Source organism: Doryrhamphus excisus, chromosome 13, assembly GCF_030265055.1.
Source record: "Doryrhamphus excisus isolate RoL2022-K1 chromosome 13, RoL_Dexc_1.0, whole genome shotgun sequence".
Lineage (NCBI taxonomy): Eukaryota > Metazoa > Chordata > Actinopteri > Syngnathiformes > Syngnathidae > Doryrhamphus > Doryrhamphus excisus.
The window spans coordinates 5,120,377-5,140,731 of NC_080478.1; the positions used below are offsets into that span (position 1 = coordinate 5,120,377).

Genomic DNA, 20,355 nt, shown 5'->3' on the forward strand with positions numbered 1-20,355 from the left:
TGATGGCTGTTTCCTTGCAGACCTGCAAACATGTCCGTAAAGATTCACATCAACAGCCCCAGTGTGAAGTACACAGATACACACATCGAGGCTGAGTATTCCTACCAGACCACATCCGTGCATAAGGACGGCAATACACTCACAGTAAGTTCCACCCCTCCCGTCCTCATCCATCCATACTTGAACACACGATGATGCCATACAGGTGACCCCCCGCTCCACTGAGATGACCCTGCGCACGGAGACGCATGTACCCAGGCTGGGGGTGATGCTGGTGGGTTGGGGAGGCAACAACGGCACGACGGTCACGGCAGCTGTGCTGGCCAACAAGATGAACCTCACCTGGAACACAAAGACCGGAGTCAAGGTGAATGAACAGTTGACTATTACTGTGATACACTGTGATACAGTTAGCACAGCCGTGACTGAAAAGCCATCCGCTGAGTGTGTCTCATATTAAAAATTGCCATTTTTAGACAATTCTGAGCTGTTTCTCCTGTGAAGTAACTGAATAATAATCATACAATTCTGCATTAAAAAAAACATTTCAAACTTCCTTGCTGTCCTTCCTTCCTTCCTTTCTTCCTCCTTTTTCTAAAATAGTGAGGTATTTCCTGTAATATTCTGACTTTTATTGCAGTAAATTGAACGTTTTTTCTTGTAATATTTAGGCTTTATTTGTGTAATATTACATATTTCAGTCAAATTTGTATTTGTACTTTATTCTCGTAAAATCATGACAATATTATGACTTTAGAACAGTAAATGAAACATTTTTTCTTTAGACTTCTTCGTGTAATATTATGATATTACTATTATATTAATATCATGATATTGTCCAACTCTCACTTTCCGATACCGATATCAGCCGATACCAATATATAATATATATTATCGGACATCCCTAATATATACTTTATTTTAGTAATTTTTTTCTTGTAAAATGTAAAATTTAAGTTGCAGTATTACAACTTTATTTTTATAAAATCATGATATTATGACTTTACAATAGGATATTTATAAAAGGAACACTTTTTCTTGTAATATTGCGACTTTATTTGTGTAATTTCATACTATACAGTATAACTTTTTTTAATTGTAAAATTTTTACGGTATTCGTGTAATATTCCAACTTTATTCTAACATTTTTTTCCTGTGATATTATGACCTTATTATTATAAATGGAACATTCAAAAGAAATGGAAGAAAAGACAGCATTATTGCACCAGTGCGGATAGTTATATGCGAAATGTGATTTCAAAAAAAAAATCAAATCAATTGGCGCTGAGCATGATTATCTTTCCAATGGCCTGGAAGCAGGCGTCCCTTGAGATTTTCCATGGCAGTCGCGAGCACACGACCATCCTCACCTCTTCTGCCCTCCCTAACAAGTAGCATCATGTAGAATTGGGAAAGAGCCGGGTCAGAAGGTATGTCATGTAGGGATGTCAACCCACGTGGAAGTGCATTCTTGAGCGTGAGGAAGACACAGAGTATGTTTTCATCTAGAAGGGTTGTTCACCAGAGTGTTACAAGCTTAACCCCTGCTTGAGGCTGCCATTGCTTTATATGGCCAACAACCATGTAATATGTTTTTTTTCTCCCTACATTCTTTAGAGGGCAAACTACTTTGGATCCTTCCTGCAGGCGTCTACCGTGTGTGTGGGGTCGGGGCCCGAGGGCGAGGTCCATGTGCCCTTCTGTGACCTCCTACCCATGGTGCAGCCCAACGACATTGTCTTTGACGGTATGGATATTTACTAGGGTTCCCAAATGATTGATGAATTACACTTGTCAAACTATGTCTACTATGAAATATGCCCATGTATTTTACCATAAATTCCAGTGTATAAGCTGCTACTTTCTTCTTAAATTTCAACCCTGTGGCTTATACAGCGATGTGGCTAATTTATGGCTAAGGTCTAATCTTGTGACGTCTCCTATACTTCAGAACTACTACTGAAATACTGCGCCGTTTGCAAGTCCGTGAGGAAACTGTAGCTGTTTCCACACGCTATCAGTTCGAGCTTGTCAACCCATAGGAAGTCGCAGGTCATTTGTCAGTCTGACGGGATGAACTTACAAAGAGCACTAAACTCATCACACAGTAACTTAACAATCAAAGGATAGCTAAGACATGTTCAATACAGGTACCAATCAAATAAACAGCATTTACTGGTGCCTGCCGGGGCGCTGCAATGATGTCGGCCTCCCTTTGGTGGACAGAGGCAGCACTGCAGCGTCGTCCATCCATCCATGCATGCATTTTGCCACTTGTCCTCCGGTGAAATGCTTTGCTCAAATGAACTGCATGATGGGAAAACATTAAAAGAGTTTTATTTTATTTGAAACTCGTATTGGTACATGTTTGTGCATTTCCTAGCTACCTTTTGAGTGTTGTGTTGCTGTGTTGGGTTATGTGGACAAACAGATGGTTATTATGAATCAAATGTTGTGCTTGTGTTTTTCAGGCTGGGATATTTCCTCACTGGATCTCGGGAGGGCAATGGAGCGAGCTCAAGTCCTGGACTGGTCGTTACAAGAGCAGCTACGACCATACATGGACGCCATGAAACCCAGGCCATCCATCTACATCCCAGAATTCATTGCTGCCAACCAAGAGAGTCGAGCCGACAACGTGCTCACGGGGACCATAGCGGAGCAGGTGGTGGTTTTTTTTTTTTCTTTTGTCACTTGACCACTAGGGGGCACATGTGTTAGTTTGCCGTCGCTTTCCAACCTTTCCAGTTGGAGCAAATCAGAGCAGACATCCGAGACTTCCATCAGTCGAGCGGTGTGGACAAAGTCATCGTCCTGTGGACCGCCACCACTGAGCGCTTCTGCGACGTGGTGCCCGGGATCAACGACACGGCTGAAAACCTTCTTGCCGCCATTCAGGTCAGACAGCAAATAGATGGCAAGAATTTGTTTTTGTTTTGTCTTTGTTTTGAATGAACATGAGGTAGAAACGTATTCATTTCATTCACTTATTCATCGATTATTCATACAAAAATAATTATTTACATTTTTTTAATTTCTTAAGATGTTTCTTAACATAAGATGTACAAATTAACAGAAAAAAATCCCAAATATTTTTCAGCTGAAATATATAATCATATAACAAAAATATATTTTAAAAAATGCACAATAAATAAATGATAAGTTGGGTTTTATGTCTGTTCAAAGCACGCTTGTTCTTCTGTCTATTGGCGTATTGTTTAAGAATCCAGCCTGAGCATGTGAGGAGAATCTGAGACAGGGTTCTACGCCGTAGATGCCTTCAACCACTAACAATATGGTTTCTTGTCATCCACCAGGCGGGCTCAGAGGTGTCTCCCTCCACTCTGTTTGCAGTGGCCAGCATCCTGGAGGGATGCGCCTACATCAACGGCTCCCCTCAGAACACCTTCGTGCCGGGGGCTGTGGAGCTGGCCATGCAGAGGGACGTCTTCATCGGTGGGGACGACTTCAAGTCCGGCCAGACGAAGATCAAGTCGGTGCTGGTGGACTTCCTGGTCAGCTCGGGGATCAAGGTGAGCATGCGGCCCAGGAGTGTCGAAATTTTGGGTGGAAACAGCAGAAAGATGTTGTTTGCGAACAATTCCTCTCCGCATTCCCCTCCGCAGCCCACCTCCATCGTCAGCTACAATCACCTGGGAAACAACGACGGTAAGAATCTGTCCGCCCCGCAGCAGTTCCGCTCCAAAGAGATCACCAAGAGCAACGTGGTGGACGACATGGTGCAATCCAACCACGTACTGTACCGACGCGGCGAAAAACCCGACCACTGTGTGAGTGATACACAACAACATCAAATCTATCAACAACGTGTGTGTGTGTGTGTGTGTGCGTATGACCACACGTACTGCGTGTGTGTGTGTTGATACAGGTGGTGATTAAGTACATTCCTTATGTGGGAGACAGCAAGCGAGCCATGGATGAATACACCTCTGAGATCATGATGGGAGGCCTCAACACCATCGTAATGCACAACACCTGCGAGGTCACTACTACTACTTATTATTATTTTTATACCTTTTATGCGCTTAGAATGTTTCAAGTCATGTTTTGGGCACAATTTCAGACCTTCTCAATGAATTCCTCCTCCTGTGAACCCTCCCTGTCCTTTCTTTGCTCTGTGGGGCAGCGCTAAGTTGGTTCACTGTTTTTTTGAATTATTAGAAATCAGAGATTTCGAGAATGATTTGTACCAATGAAATGTACTAGAATAAATTTGTACATTTATGAGAAAGAGGTCGTAAATCTATGAGGAAAAGTCGTATGCATACGACTTAATACTTGTTTCTTATAAATGTGTTGTAAACGTGTTTAAGAATGACATGTTTGCAGATCAGCAAACTCGCTCAGCACTCGTTGCCAGGCAGAATTTGTTGTACTTTGCACATTGTACTGAATGTACTTTCATTTGTATTTTTTTTCTTATTGATTGCATTCAGTGCTCAATTGTACCAAATGACGTACAATTCTAGGTTGTAACCTCCTGTTTTACCATCCCCCTCCCCAGGACTCTCTTCTAGCCAGCCCAATCATCCTGGACCTGGCCATCCTGACAGAACTTTGTCAGCGTGTGACGGTCCGACTCGAGGGCGAGGACCACTTCCAATCCTTTCACAGCGTCCTGGCTATTCTCGCCTTCCTTTGCAAGGCCCCACTCGTCCCACCTGGCACCCCTGTCATCAACGCTTTCTTCCGTCAGAGAGCATCTATAGAGAACATCATGAGGTACACCAAAAAGAGGCTCTTTCTTGTCTGTCTTTTATGACTCAAGTGTTCAAATTGTTCATTTCCAGAGCGTGTCTCAGCCTCCCACCTCAGAGTCATATGCTGCTTGAGGAAAAGCTGCAGAGACACTTCCTGTCTCCGCACTGCGTGAACGGCGACATTGCCGCTTTGAAAAAGAAAATCATCTGGAACCACAAGGAGGCTACAAACGGCATCTATGCCAATGGTGAGGACGATGCAGAGCACTCCAATTAAAGATGTGAAATGTAACAAAATTGTGATCCTTAATAATACAATCCTCACTTATCGTGGCTAGATTAGGAATAAACCAACGTAAAACCATCAATTCTCTAATGTCACCCGTTTTCCTGTCAATTTAAGTGTTTACTTGAATAAAAGCCGCCATGGAAGCAGAAATGTAATCGGTCTTATTTCACTTCCAAAGACACAAAAACAACTAAGTCTGTTAGGAATGGAATATGTTCCACTCTGTAACATATCTATAACAGAGAGATAACACATTCACCAAGGACTTTCACCTGGAACAAAAGGCATCCTGTTGTTTTTCATTTATCACAAAGACACACACACACACACACACACACACACACACACACACACACACACACACACACACAGACAGTTAGTATTGGTTGAAACCAGATCAGAACAATGCACCATTGAAGTTTCTTGCTAATATGTACTCTATGATATTAATTGCCTGTTGTATAGAAAAAAACAGGTCTGGTGTTTTTGTTTTGTATTTTACATGATACAATCTTGGGCTGCACGGCACACGAGTGGTTAGCCACACAGCTAGGAGACCCGAGTTCAATTCCACCCTCTCCACCACATCTCTGTGTGAAATTTGCATGTTCTCCCCGTGCATGTGTGGGTTTTCTCCGGGTACTCCGGTTTCCTCCCACATTCCAAAAACATGCTAGGTTAATTGGCCACTCCAAATTGTCCATAGGTATGAATGTGAGTGTGAATGGTTGTTTGTCTATATGTGCCCTGTGATTGGCTGGCCACCAGTCCAGGGTGTACCCTGCCTCTCGCCCAAAGACAGCTGGGATAGGTTCCAACACCCCTGGCGACCCTCGTGAGAATAAGTGGTAGAAAATGAATGAATGATACAATCTTTAAAAAAATACACAACAATTTGTGGCAAAATTACTTCCAGTTGGTGTCACGCTATTCGGCCAAGTGTATTATAACACACAACATTTTTTTTGTTATGTTCTTGTTCTGAAGAAAAAAATTATATATATATATATATATTTGTAAATTATTATTTATTTATTTATTTAGATTATATTTATTTCATTATTTATTATTTTACTTTTTAGTCCTACCACAAAGACAAACGGTAGCTGTGACTTTAAGGTTTCCTAATCACCTTTCACCGCATTCACTTCCGTTGCCATCAACAAACATGGCCGACAGAGAGAAGCGCCGGTCCGGGGTGTCTCCCCCTGCTGTCGTAGCCGAGGGCAAAGCCTCCAAGCCGGACACGGACAGCGACTTCCTATCGCAGGCCGGAGTTGGGGAGCTTCTACGCGGAGCCCTGTTAAAAATGGTCGAAGCCAGGCCGGACGACCCCATCGGTTTCCTGGCCGACCATTTCGGCAGCCTCGCGTCCGTGGTGGAGAGTAGCAGCGCGACGGCCGGCAGTGGTGGCGGTGTTGGGGGGGACAAGGACCACCTGAACAACGGCTCGCTGGGAGGAGGAGCCCGGGCTCAGCAGCGTCTAAACCGGGCGCTGTGGCACCTGCGCTTGGCCCACCACTCCCAGAGGTAGTGGCTAATTAGCCTCTTGGCAGACCCACTGCTACAGTATTTCCATGTCAAATTAGTTTATTAATTCAGTTAATACCTTGGCACTTTATTAAGTACAACTGCACGATAACAAAAATCTCCAAAGTTTGATTGACACTAACAAATGACAGCTAATAGAGGCGTTACAATTGCGATTGCTTGACCGTGAAACTGATGATAACTAATCCCTGCTAGCCCTCATATTCACTGATTATCCCTCTGCTTTAAATAATAAATAAATGTATATATATTTAATAAAAACGGCATAGAAAGCGGAGTGAAGGGGCTGTCTGCAGGGGGAATAAATGTGTTGTCGCTATGAGTCCAACAGAGGGCACTGTTTCACTGGCAATTCATTCAATATTGTCCAGCAGGACGATGCTTTAACAAGACATGATGAAGTGTAACTTCACATGTTTGTACTTATATATATGTAAAATCTTCAGTCATTCACTGGGGGTCTTGGGATGTAACTCAAGGACATAGGGACCAACGGTTCTTCTAGTTCCACCGTTTCCTTTGAGACAAATTGTGGTATTTTGTGTGTATTATTACTGTAAGAGAATACATTTTAGGGTGTCCTAATTTTGGTACATGACTGTATTTGTTTCTGTAAAAGATAACTTTTCTATTCCTGAACCGCTGCACAAAAAAGGGTGAAAATGTATGAAAACAGACCCCTTGCTGTCTTACCTTTATGACAATTATGCCACATGGATGCTGTTATTAAACCCCATAAATTGGACTGACTTGAACGGACTTGTAACTTTAGGGATTTTAGTCAAAATTTGGTACACACTTTTGGGGTACTTGTGTGTCAAATTTGAGCAAAATTGATGAAAAAACATGGCCGCCATTAAGCAAACTGTCCATACGTCATTCATCATAACTGTTATTTTTCCCCCTCAACCCAGATCAGCGTTCAGCAACAATGTCCGTGTAGCTTACGACCTCCTGAACCTCACCGGACCCTCCTGCCAAGGTGAGGTCCAAGACGACCCCCGTGACTCCCCAACAGTGGCAGGAGGAGGAGTCCGAGGGGGCGTGTACACACAGACTCTGCAGTGCCTGTGCAGTGAAGGCGGCATCCCCGCCTCCACCTCTGCCCCTCTCCTGTATCGCCTCCACTGCCAGGACCACGAGGCCGTCCCTTATGACATCTTCCGCCACGGTGTGCTCACGTGCGCCATTTTTTCGGACTACATCCGCCAGGCTCAGAGGCTTTACGCTGAAGTGTGCTGCCAGGACGAGGGGTCGCCATCGCGGGCGCTGTGCCAGGCCGTGCTGGGCACACTAAAGGACGCCTTGGAAACATCACAAGGCTGTGATGTGAACAGTGTTGTTGACGTGAACGCTCGAGGCAGCCTGTGCTTGGAGTCCAGCGTAAAGGCTATTCGCTACCTGGAGGCGAATGCCAAGATGTCGCCACGCAACCTGACACAGGCCATGAACGCAGCGCGTATGCGTGGGCCGGGTGGCGACATGGATGCAAAGGAATTTGAGAATGCTGCTGCAGAACTTTTTATTGCTCGTGTTAAAGTTGTTTCTTAACATGTGGTTGTGCAGCTAGTGATGCCCTTATGTGCTCCTACCTCCAGCAGACTCTTTGAAGACACTACGAGTAACTTACATACAGTAGAACCGATCATATGCTCCTTTGGTCCTTTGTTGATAGAGGAATGCAATAATGCTCTGATCTTTAATAAATCCTACTTTTATTATTGTCAGGCTCATATACATTAAAATATATAGATACATTATTCATGTATTGTGTACATGTATTATTTATTTCACCCATAAAACGGAATAATTGCTAAAAAGGATTCATTGATTCAACTGCTCCCACCTGCGACCACTAGGGGAGGCAGACATCACTGTCGAAGCCGAAGAAGAAAACCCCAGAAGCACGCCTCACAACATTATTGTTCCACCAATCGTTTACGACTACTTACCTCCTCAGCTCTTCATTCCGTGCAAATGATACTTGCATTATTGTCAGCCTCAGATATTCAAATAAATTGATAATGTATTCGTGTATTATGGATTTATTTCACCCAGTAAACGAAATAAGCATACATCATTCATTGATTCAACCGCCTCCACCTCCAACCACTAGATAGAAGTAGAGTTCACTACCGGAGCCGAAGAAGAAACCCCGGAAGTGTACATACTACCTGTGTAATCATTAGGCGTACAATTCCATCACTTGTTTACGACTATATACCTCCTTAAATCTCATATATCGTGGTGTTGTGTAAACTTGTGAAGAATGGAGGGCGATGAACAGCTACGGTCTTTCACGTTTTTGATGACGTATATGCTTCTGAAGCGACGGAGAGACTTAAACAGCGCGGAAGTTCAGAGGCGCAATGAGCTGCAGAGGCGCGTCGGACAGCGACAGTACTTCTTCCAGAGACAGAGGCGGATGATGATGGTCGGTATGAGAATTTGTATGTCTTACGCTTATTCATTGAGACGCAATTAGCACATATAAATATACTCAATTTGAAGCCACACATTTATGAATGCAGTGCAAATCTACCGTACTGCAAACTACAACTGCAGCCAATGAAAATGTGAGTGAAGGTAGAATTATTGTATCTACTTAGATTGCATATATTGTTTGGCTAAAAATGTTTTACATAAAGGTTTCCAGAATACAAAGAGAAATATTTATATTTTAGTTATTTGCATTTATTTATAGTACAGCCATCCTTCCTCACTAGGATTACTAGCTAGCCGGAGCCTTTCCCAGTTAATTGTAGGCCTTTAAGATACCCCAAAAAGGCTGAACAGAAGTACAGAAGCAAACCAAACAGCAGTCAACTAAAAACCAAGAAAATCTGTAAAATGAGTTGTTTTTTCTCGCCCTTTTCCTAGATGATGATAGCAGGGGGCGTTCGCTCCAGCGTTCACATCCGAACACGCCCCTGGACAACTGTCATGAGCACGGATTGGTGGGAGCGTGTGGCGATGATGGAATTCCAGCCCTCAGATTGGCTGGACAAGTTTCGAATGAGCCGTGAGACCTTCTTCTACATCTGCGACAAGTTGCGCTCCCGTCTGACCCGCCAGGACACCAGCTTCCGCCAGGCGCTGCCCGTGGAGAAGCGCGTGGCGGTGGCTCTGTGGCGCCTGGCGTCCAACGTGGAATACCGCACCATCAGCGCCCTGTTCGGCGTGGGGAAATCCACCGTGTGCAAATGCGTCCGGGACATGTGTCACAGCATTGTGGCGCTCCTCAGCGCCGACTACCTACGCTCGCCCACCAAGCAGGAGCTGGAAGAGTCGGCCCAGCTCTTCTTGTCTCGCTGGGGCTTCCCGCACTGTGCCGCCGCCATAGCAATGCTTCACACGGCCATCATCACACCCTCCAATAACGCATCCGACTACGTTAACCCCGCTGGATGGCTCTCTGTGCTGTCTCAGGTGGAGTTCTTTTATGTACGTATGCTCACGCAAACGCTTCAGTCAGACGGTGACCAGCTGTGTCTTGGATGCTACAGGTGGTGGTGAACGGCCGAGGGCTGATCTGGGACGTTTGCGCCTGTTTCCCAGGAGGGACGGAGCCGGCTGACATCTTACAGAACTCAGCGCTCTGGGCAACAGCCGCTGAGGGTGGACTATCACAGGCGCCGCCTTCTTTCTTCATGGGGAAGCAACTCAGGTAAATGCCACACTGTTGCATCAAATAATTGAACAAAATCTATGTCCACTTTAGAGCGCTTCCTGTCCACATTCTGCATGAACTACCTAAAAACTGGAGTGTTTTTAACATACTGTTGTACTGAATGTAATATTTTATATAGTTGCATATTGTTTGTTATATTTGCACTTCTTCACAACAGACTGGAATAGAATATATATATGGATAACACAGACATTTGTGAACAAGAACAACCGTGTTGCAGCACTCATCCAAAACAGAGGGGAAAATATTCAATTCAAAGACAGTTTTGTTCATATTTTACACTTTTGCCCATAGAAATCATGGAAATAGAAATAATCTGTACCAGGGTTAAACTGCATCCATTATAATAACTTTGTTATGAAGTTATTAATGCAGGCATATTCGGCAGATGCCGGTATCTTGACCATGAGGAAGGAGATTTTTTTATGACATAAAATGCTGTGGGCCGCACGGTGAACGAGTGTTAGCATGTAGGCCACACAGTCAGGAGATCGGGAAGACCTGGGTTCGATTCTCTGCTTGGGCATCTCTATGTGGAGTTTGCATTTTCTGGCGTCACCTTTTGCATCTGATGTTTAATACACCAGTGTAAAAATAAGTTAGGCACTGTATAAACAACTAAGTGGTCTACAGCAGGGATTCTCAAATAGTTTCAGCCTGGCACCATTTTCCAATGGTCGGTCACGACCCACTTTCATTTATTTGATTCATATATTATTTTATATATTATATATTCATTTTTATTTAAGACAACCAAGCAAATGTATCTGTCGTCTTTTGAAACAATAATACACATAATTACATGTCCAAAGTGCATTTTAGAGGAATTTATTAAGGCATTTTATGAACAAAATGAGGAAGAACGTGATAAATGCATGAAAATAAAATATATACAAATACCACACAATCAGATATTTCATAGATATATCTTGTAACTGTTCAATGAACAAATATCAAGGAGGAAGAGGACTAAAATTTTTGCTGCGGCCCACCTGGAATGGACAGGCGACCCACTTTAGGGTTCCCGACCCACCAGTTGAGTACCACTGGTCTATCTTGTATAACAACCTTTTCCTTTCACTTTCTGTCTAGCTACGTGCTTCTCGGGGAGGCGTGCTACCCGCTCCAGAGCTGGCTAATGAAGGCCTTCGTGGACAAAAGACCCACCAGGACGTGTCCTGTGGCGTTGACAGAGCGACAGCACCTCTTTAACCAGCGCCTCCGCAGAGCGCGCCACGTCTCCCAGGAGGCACTGCTGAGGCTGAAGGCGCGCTGGCAGTGCCTGAGCAAGAGAAACGACTGCGGCCTGGACGTGGTGCCCACCATGATCCTGGCCTGCTGCATTCTGCACAACGTGTGTGAGGCTCACGGTGACGCCTTCAACGGGGAGTGGCTGGCTGAGGCGACCGAGGTGGAAAGCCCCCAGCCGAGCTATGCAGAGGCCGCCGCCAGTGCCGGCGTACCGAGTCAGGCAGAGGAGGTCCGGCAGCTCTTTTGTGACTATTTTCAACAAACTGGATGAAATATCACCACACGGACATTTGAAAACCCTTCTTATATATATTTATTGATCAGGCCCACCTAGATGCTCTTTTGAAACTTTTGAAAGCACGTATCGCTCCTCACAACAAGCAGCAGGTGTCGCCCAATCTTAACGCACTCACAGGCGGCTGTATTTCATGTTTTTTACCGTTTCCCCTTTGTCACACAGCAACCTTTTTGCAGTCGGCCCTTAAAAACATCAGAGCTCTTCTGTCATATAGAGGATCAGATTACTGTACACTATGTCTGTTTTCATTTATAATTTTATTAACTATATTAGCCATTTAATGAATTAAAAATATATATAAAAAAAGAAATTAGCGTTCTGAAAAAGTGGCCTCTGGGACAACTTACCATAATTTCCGTTGTATAAGAAGCGCTAAATTTACGGAGAAAAACAGATTTGTACATATGTTGGCCGCACCTGGCTATAAGTCCTGTGTGTCCACTGTGTCATTGCAAAGAACACTAAAATCATCACACCGCTTAACACTCAACAGCTAGGTAAGAAATACACAAGGCAAGTATCAATACGAGTTTAAAATAAAAAACAAACTGCTATTTTAACTTCATCCCATAGTGCATTTAATTGGTTATTGCTGCCGGGGCGCTGCAATGACGTCAGCCTCCCTCAGGGTCTTGTCTTCTTCAGTGCCCCAAAATTGGTTTGGAAAAAGTTTGGAATTTGCAGGAGAACACCAAACATGGGACATTGAAAGGTGCAAGAACGTTTTATTCTCTGATGAGAAAAAATTGGACCTTGACGGTCCTTATGGCTTCCAACATTAGTGGCCTGACAAGGTGATCCCACCTGAGATGTTTTCCACACAGCATAGTGAAGGAGGGCGCCATCAGGATCCTTCATTGGAACAATGGCGCTTCAGGTTGTGCAGGGGTGTGAAACGGCAGGTGGCTATGTGGAGATGTTGCAGGGGACATGCCTCATGACTGAGGGCTCTGTGTGTGGTAATGACTGGCTTGACAAAAGACTCTTTTGGTAAATAAGTGTATAATATATGTAGTAGCTGAATATAATGAACTATATTATTGAATATGATACAGAATGGTATATTTAAAAAATGATTTCATTTCATTTATTTCAATTGTTTATGCGGGTGTAGTTTCTAATAATGGCCACTGGATATCGCTGGTATTCCAGTAGGCGTTTAGTCGAAAGAAATGCTTTCTTTAACAATGTATCAATGAAAACAGGCCGATTTTTTTTACCTAGCTCTTGGATTTCCTCAATAAATATATTAAAAATACATATTCTTCTGGTTAAAAGCCCGTGTGTATGTGTGTGTGATCGACCGTACATGGGATCCACCCAGCTCATCCTGATGCTGTCATTCAGCATCTCCTCCCCCCGCTAATGCATAACGCTGCTGGTAGTGGATGTGCTGCACACCGCCTTCTTCCACCCAGCGACGAGCCAGCAGCAGCGCCTTGAACCAGAAAGAACTTGTGTACGCTTCTAAAGCAGTCAAAATGACCCGCGGCATGATGGGGGTGCTGCCCCGCTGTCGTTAGCTTGCTCAAGGCGGACCCATTCCCTCCATTCCTTCTTCCACTCAAGCGGCAGCGCGCTGCAGGCTGCCCCGACAGAGGGAGGCGTCGCTGGGCTTGACTTGGCTAGGCTAACCGTGGAGCTAACTTTAGCTAGCTGTTAGCGATAACGGGTTCGTAGCAACGAGACTTGAGTTAACATCTCCTCGAGCGGTAGTTTTATGCGAGCGGGCGACACCGCAGTTGTAAGCGACGGTGGTCGGCTTTGGATGTACGCTGTCTCCCGAAGAGGAAAAAAAGCAGAATTAAGTTTGTATTTTAAACCCGATTTTGGTTATTATTATTGTTTTTAGCATTAATAATAAGACGAGAGAAGACAAGTAGAACATCTCCTGGAGACCACCTTGTCCGAGAAGCAGGGCCACAAGTGGCGGGCTGGAGCTCGGCTAGCACGGGGGACAACTTGACAGCGAGGCCCCGGTTGAAGCTACTCTTCCCCTCCCCCTTCCTCCGCCACCACCTCCTCCTCCCCGGCCCGGTCCACTACTCCCCGTCCTGCACGACGTGCAAGACCACCCCGCACCCCTCCTCCGCCTTCTCCTCGCCCGCCCGTCCGAGATTCACAGAATCGGCCGGGGGAGAAAGCTGAAAAACCGCCGGGCAAGGCGAGTGTTTTTCTGGATCCAAAGCGGGACTGCCCAAAAAAAGGCAAGACGGGAGGATGACTCTGGAGTCCATGATGGCTTGCTGCCTGAGCGAGGAGGCGAAGGAGTCGAAGCGGATCAATGCCGAAATTGACAAACAACTTCGCCGAGACAAGAGAGATTCCAGGAGGGAGCTGAAATTACTTCTCCTCGGTATGTGCCTCTGCTAATCCTGTGATACTTTTTAAAATCCTTATGGCGTTATCCTTATTATTCTTCCTCCATGGAGCTTCTTGGGGCCTTCTTACCCAGTGCTAGCAAACGTGCTAGCTTGGTGATCCCGGTCTTATTATTGCACATTATTGCACATTCCCTGAATGTCATATTGGAAGTTAGATTTCGGGCGGAGAAAGACAAGAAAGTGTGTGTTGTGTCCAATCAGGGGTGCTATCATGTTACATGAGTGCATGTTTTGCAGACACCAACAGGCCAGCACATGCTAGGTGATATTATGGACTAGCAACACTGCAGCTAACGACTGTGCTTTGTCCCCAGAAAGGTGGAATAAAAAACCTCCAACCATGCTTGTGCACAGTTTTGCATGCAGACAATTCCTCTTAAATTGCCAAAGTCCTCCTTTCAGAGGACAAGGGTATACACCAAAGGGATTTGTGCCCCCTCCCTCTTGCATCTATCGGAGTAGGTTAGCTATTTATATAGCTGGTGTGTGGGCAGGTGGGAGCTGCTGTTGCATTGATTCTTAAGCGCTGCCCATCTAAAATATTCCTCCATCCCTGTACCTGCCATTTAAAACCGACAGTCTTTCGTTAACTGTTGTCAGGGATATACTGCTGAATTCTTCAAATGGTGACGAGTCATAATGTCTGAGAAAGCAGAAGCAATGCAGTATGTTTCTATGACAGGAGGGTTCTGCTGTTTGCAAGGTTCAAGTCCAAACACGCTTGTTAAAGGTCCTCTATATGACAGGAGCACGCTGTTGTTTTTAGGGACCGAGTGCAAATAATGCTTGCGATAGAACCTACATGCAAAAACACTGGTCAAAGATCCTCTATATGACAGGGCGCACTGCTGTTTTTAAGGACCTACTGCAAAAAAGTGAGTCAAAGATCCTCTCTATCACCAGAGCACCGAGTGCAAATAATCCTCATTAAAGATCCTACATGTGAAAACATTAGTCAAAGATCCTCTATGTATTGGTACTTTCTTGTTTTTAAGGGCGCAAGTCAGATTCTCAATGTGACTATAGTGGTCTGCTGTTTTTAGGACCTCCTGCAAAAAAACTGTGAGTCAAAGGTCCTCTATACGGCATGCACACTAGTGCACATAATGCTCGTAAAAGATTCTCCATGCAAAAGCATTAGACAAAGATCCTCTATATATGACAGAGGTATTCTGCTGTTTTTAAGGACTTAATAAAAGTTATTGTAAATGGCGGGAGCGCTCTGCTGATTTGAAAGACCTGCTGCAAAAGAAAAGTAAATCAAGGATCTTCAATGACTGGAAAGTTCTGCTGTTTTTAGGGACCTGGTGTAAATAATGCTTGTAAAAGAGCTCACATGCCAAAACACTCATCAAAGATCCTCTGTACGACAGGAGTACTCTGGTGTTTTTAAGAACCTACTGGTTGACGGGCCGCCAGTCTGCTGTAGTAGGTGGTTACACTTCCAGCATTAACAGCATCTTTTGTTTGACATCCCTCCTGATTACCTTCAAGTAAGAGGAAGCAGACATTTTCTTGTACTAGTTAAGAGGAAAGTGATCTGTAGGTGTCCCTGAGCCGCACAGGTTCAAGTCGTCAGCGGACAGTCTGGATAAGGACATGCAAATCAGGATTAGCCCAGCTCTTAATGGGCTTGGTTAAACACAACCACTGCTCAGACGTTGAGATGTCACTGACTCCTATTATCCGCTGGCATTAGCCCCCACCTCCCACCCACCCACACACGCACACACCTCACTGGAATCAACATGCTCCCCTCCACCACCTTCCAAATGGTGTCTCTTATGGGCTGTCACCTTTAGAATGTAATGGAACCCCATAGGATCTCATTGAAATATTCTAATAATTTTCAGGGTCAAATTGAAGATATTAAACTCTGTAAACAACTTTTTAATGACAGTTCCAAAGATTTCTCTGCATGTGCCTTTCACACAGAAGTACAAAATTGGCGGGACTGTATGCGCTTTCACACAGCAACACAGTTGGTGTCAACTTGTCGGATGGCGACAATTGTTGCCAACACAACAGGGTCTGAGCTGTGTGTGTCTGGTGCAGCTGTAATACTGCCAGTGAAGGTGGAAAATAGCCAGATCTAAATGACACAACACATTTATTCACCAGTGCTTTTTACACAGAAACAGAATACCTCCACAACCGTGTGACACCCATAATCACATCATTGATTATGTTTGATGATGATGTCAGATGTTGGTGCAGTTTACACAGAAGATTGACAAAGGAAAAAGGGTACACCTTATGTCCAATACCAGTCACAAGTTTAGAGACACTGACTCATGCTGTTGGATGTCCACATTTTTGTACCTCACTTTTAAACATTCTGAAATGTCTCTCAAGTGTAAAAATAAGTTCAGCACCAGTGTAAAAACAACCAAATGTAAATGGCGATGATATGTAAGGAGGCAATGTAAGCCCGGGTAAAACCATCAAAGCTTAGCCACTTTTTCTTCTTTTTTTCCACAAAAACCAGTCTTGCCAGGGCTGCAGCCGTGCCCACAATCCGGCTGCCTGTCACCATATCAGGTCATACAGGCAGCTTCCTGCTCGCACACATCAGTGCTTTGTGCCTGTACTTGGTCAAAACAAAGTCGAGCCTTCGCTTGGGATGCTCTGGCTAAAGCAACTGCTGAAAGGAGAGGGACGGACACTGAGCTCCACGGGTCAGATTTTGAGAGTTTCTGCTCAACTTCAAGTTGACTGACACAACAAGAAGGGTCTGATCAGTAAGACATCCATCCCTAGGATGATGATGTAGCTTACGGTTTGTCCGACCCGGGCCGTCTTGTTAAGTCATCCTTTAGAGGGAAAGGGGAGACAGGAGGGAGGGGATCAGGGCTTAGGCTCTAGATGTTTAGTGCTGACCTTCCTTCTCCTGCCAAGCCATCTTTTTCGTGATCATATATGGCAATAAGGATCTTGGAGCTCTGCTCCTCACTGCTGTGTGTGTATGAATGTGTGTGTGTTTCCTAGCTGGTAAGGTGTAATTCTATACTATACAGCATTATAGCAAAAAATTGTCAGTGTCCCAAAAACTGCTACAAGAATATTAAATATACATGTTTCCCCTTTAAATGTGTTAAATGCAAACCCAACGGTGACAAGTGAATTTTCATGAGGTAGGAGTCCTTTAGATATTGAATGTTTTTGTAGCTATGGCATGGAAAACCTGTTTACGACCTTATGAAATTAAGATGATTAAAGCCTTTTAGACACCCAAAAACACCCCCATAGTCACCTTTACACTCATATTACTCAATATAGTCGATATAATCTGAGAAATGCACTATTTAAGATGTAAGACAATAAAACTTGTGGTTGTGTGTTAAAGTAAATGTGTTCTACTAGGGGAGAAGAATGGGTAAGTGCACAGGAAGTGACATTGGTGGTTCAGAGTTGAGTTTTAGACTGTTGTGGGTTATGGCCAAGTGGAATGGAATGTTTCTGTAATTATGCCACATAGGAAAACTAGCCCCCTAGACATGAAATAACACCATTATTATTGTTCCTGTTGTGAGATACAGGTATTAAAAAAAGTCTTATATTGGCTTCTTAATGGCTTATATTTGTGTTTTAGTTTGAGCTGACACAAATGCATTGGCTGTTTGTGATCGCTGTAAGGCGGTGTGGACTTCTTGGCAGCAACTGCAGAACAATACGTGCTCTCACTTAGTCGACCAAAAGCTCCAACTACCAGTCCCTACATTGGTTGCAAGTCGTTTTTGGAAAAATAAGTCACCAACAGGGTTTGGAATGTCGCCAGATTTAGTGAGAAAATGACCAAGTTGGCAACACTGGGCTGCTCATGAGATGGGAAGGAGGGGGACGCTTTTCACAGATGGAGATTACATGAAAGAGTCATTCATAAAAAATAGCAGCATCTATTCTTCTAATTAAAAAAAAAAAGAGAGGAAGAAATGATTGCGAAATGAGAAGTATTTCTGCAAGACAGTCAAGGACAGTAGCAATTAAGTGGTCATTGACAGGCATAAAACACTTCTCAACATCAGCTGTTGTGCTACTGCTAGGATATGAGCTACCTGTTGGTGACAGGCTGGACACATCGTCTCTGTGCCGAACAACTTAGACACAAACCTCGGGTTTTGAAGACAAGCCCTGAATGTTAAAATAAGAGAGCAAGATTGTAGAGTGACACTTACAACAAGTAAGTTAGCATGTTTCCCTTGAACGTGATAGCACTTGTAGGTCACCCGTGGGGCAAAAACCACAGAGATAGAAAGACGTAGAAAGCTCACACCCGGACACAACACAAAGAGCGCGGTGTCGACGCTGCACAGTGCTTCAGTCCACACTGCGCCATCTTGTGTAGCACAACTTGGCAGCTCAGCGTGCGCAGTATATACATAGGCATATATAGGTAGTTTAAAGCCGCACAGTAGGGCATTTTAATGCCTTTTCGCGTCCAGAATTTCAGAAACCATCAGTAAAAACGTTGAAAGTTGAAAAAGAACAAGTTTTCTACATAATGTAGTTCTGTGGGCAAAAACGAGCTAGCTCGCTGCCACCATAAAGGCAGTGAGAGTCAGGCAAAATGTGTAAAGAGATGCCAGAAAGTAGAATGAGATTGAAATGTGAGCTGATCACACACGCTGGCACAGATGAGCGTGACCGGTGACAAGCTGTCGTCAAATGAATAATTTTTTCATTCCCACTATAATATTGAACTAAGTGAAAGTCAAAACAAGACGGGTTGCATGCTTTTATCTTTATCTTCATAAACGATCACTGATTTGTGGTTGACTATGGCCTATTTTTAGTCAAAATATATTGAAAGACGAGCTATATATAGCACTGTGGTCACTGAAAAATGACTACTGAGCCAGCAGAGCCGAGCTGACCTGCCATGTCTGAGATTGAATGGTAAAAAGGTTGTCCTCTCATTCTGTGTGGAAGTGGTAAGTTTATGGCTTCTTTGTCCCTCTTCCTCTTGCATAAGTTTAGAAGTAAATTGGAGGAGTTAACTACTTTGCTATGCTACCTGATCCTATAGCTATGTAATGTAAACAAAGGATAATAGTGTAAAAGTGACTATTATTTGATGTCTACAGGGCTTTAATAATGTTAAAACCTGTATTTGGAAACCTGCTCTCAATTCATAAATCCTACGTCGCTGGAATTCACTCATCGCAATCGGGCCTGGAACCAATTAACAGCGATAAATGAGGGACTGTGCATGCAAAAGCGTCATGGACAGTTATGCAGATGAGACCATGACATCCTCCCGGGACTTCCAATGCATTTGTCATGGTGGCTTCGCGGAGCGCGTGTTGAGGCGCACATAGCTCAGCGCATAGCGCACATAGCATTCCTGTCAGCAGCTCGTCTAGGCCGACTCTTTAGGTGGCTTGTTTCCTGCAGAATAGGTTACGTTGGTTGCTTTGAAATTGTAAATGGAAACTAGAGGCAGCTTGAATTCAGGACTTGTTTTTGGTAGTCAGTAGCCGTTTTCTGGAAACCTTACATCTTGAGTCTAGTTTTTCTAGTGACAGTTTTTCTCGTTTTCTGAACTATTTTTGGAACATTCTTTCGTTTCCTTGACTGGAAATGTTACCTGTTTACTTTTGGATGAACGCAGAGGGATTTGTTTTTGAGAATGACAGCCTTTGTTTGTCATGGATCACATGTGAGGGCCGTGGAAAAGTTGTCTTTGTGTGATGTTTAAGTTTGTTTAACATTAGCATTGTTTGCTGTGGACGCTACCTTTTTCGCATTTTCCACTTCAATTGAAATAGCTGCACACTGTAGCCATCTTGTTTGCAATTCACCGTCATCCAAAGGCAAGCCTGCTAAACGAGTTAAGTCAGATGAACACACACACACACACATTCATAAATGGGGTCACGTCTGGTTCTCTGGAGGTTCGGGGTGATTGAGGCTAGATGGCGACTGTCCCACATACCGTCTCTACGGCTGGGGGACGTAGCCTGCTTTCCTGCCCGCTGCCAGTTTCCTCCAGGCCCCCTCTGTGATGACAGGGTGGCGCATTCATGCCGGCTCACTCCCACCAGCTGCCACGCGTGTACAGTACAGTACATCACAGCCCACACTTACCCTCTCATCACTATTTTCCACTTCTGTCACTTGATCTTTTTTGTTACCGCTTCCATTTTGGCGTGCTGGTGGACGTGTGTTAG

General features: G+C 44.2%; 4 protein-coding genes across 9 annotated transcripts in view; all 4 read left to right on the top strand.

Annotated features, from left to right (window-relative positions):
• The window catches only part of LOC131140338 (inositol-3-phosphate synthase 1-A-like), a 14,471-nt gene extending 9,322 nt beyond the window's left edge, over positions 1–5,149 (top strand). For all 4 annotated transcript variants that reach the window (XM_058090631.1, XM_058090629.1, XM_058090632.1 and 1 more), the window contains 10 exons: positions 21–144; positions 206–367; positions 1,618–1,747; positions 2,472–2,665; positions 2,749–2,898; positions 3,318–3,533; positions 3,627–3,791; positions 3,890–4,003; positions 4,526–4,743; positions 4,812–5,149. In XM_058090631.1, the coding sequence (XP_057946614.1) occupies positions 31–144; positions 206–367; positions 1,618–1,747; positions 2,472–2,665; positions 2,749–2,898; positions 3,318–3,533; positions 3,627–3,791; positions 3,890–4,003; positions 4,526–4,743; positions 4,812–4,998 (1,650 nt within the window). In that variant the 5' untranslated portion in view covers positions 21–30 and the 3' untranslated portion in view covers positions 4,999–5,149. The remainder of the gene's footprint in view (positions 1–20; positions 145–205; positions 368–1,617; positions 1,748–2,471; positions 2,666–2,748; positions 2,899–3,317; positions 3,534–3,626; positions 3,792–3,889; positions 4,004–4,525; positions 4,744–4,811) is intronic.
• Positions 5,150–6,168: 1,019 nt separating this feature from the next.
• Positions 6,169–8,555, top strand: tpgs1 (tubulin polyglutamylase complex subunit 1). Its single transcript, XM_058090750.1, has 2 exons — positions 6,169–6,540; positions 7,476–8,555. Exons 1-2 carry the CDS (start codon positions 6,179–6,181, stop codon positions 8,110–8,112), a joined length of 999 nt encoding a protein of 332 aa, XP_057946733.1. The 5' UTR covers positions 6,169–6,178; the 3' UTR covers positions 8,113–8,555.
• A 145-nt stretch (positions 8,556–8,700) lies between these two features.
• LOC131140093 (uncharacterized) lies at positions 8,701–13,057 on the top strand. 2 transcript variants are annotated; one of them, XM_058090206.1, is made up of 4 exons: positions 8,701–8,995; positions 9,442–9,990; positions 10,068–10,228; positions 11,345–13,057. In XM_058090206.1, the coding sequence occupies exons 1-4, from the start codon at positions 8,831–8,833 to the stop codon at positions 11,772–11,774; spliced, it is 1,305 nt and encodes a 434-aa protein (XP_057946189.1). In that variant the 5' UTR covers positions 8,701–8,830; the 3' UTR covers positions 11,775–13,057. The 2 variants fall into 2 exon arrangements, with proteins under 2 accessions (XP_057946189.1, XP_057946190.1); XM_058090207.1 differs by having other exon boundaries at positions 8,853–8,999.
• A 116-nt stretch (positions 13,058–13,173) lies between these two features.
• gna11b (guanine nucleotide binding protein (G protein), alpha 11b (Gq class)) overlaps positions 13,174–20,355 on the top strand; it is a 33,025-nt gene continuing 25,843 nt past the window's right edge. The window contains exon 1 of one of the 2 annotated variants that reach the window (XM_058090209.1): positions 13,174–14,157. In XM_058090209.1, the coding sequence (XP_057946192.1) occupies positions 14,022–14,157 (136 nt within the window). In that variant the 5' untranslated portion in view covers positions 13,174–14,021. The remainder of the gene's footprint in view (positions 14,158–20,355) is intronic. The other variant, XM_058090208.1, reaches the window with a different exon arrangement.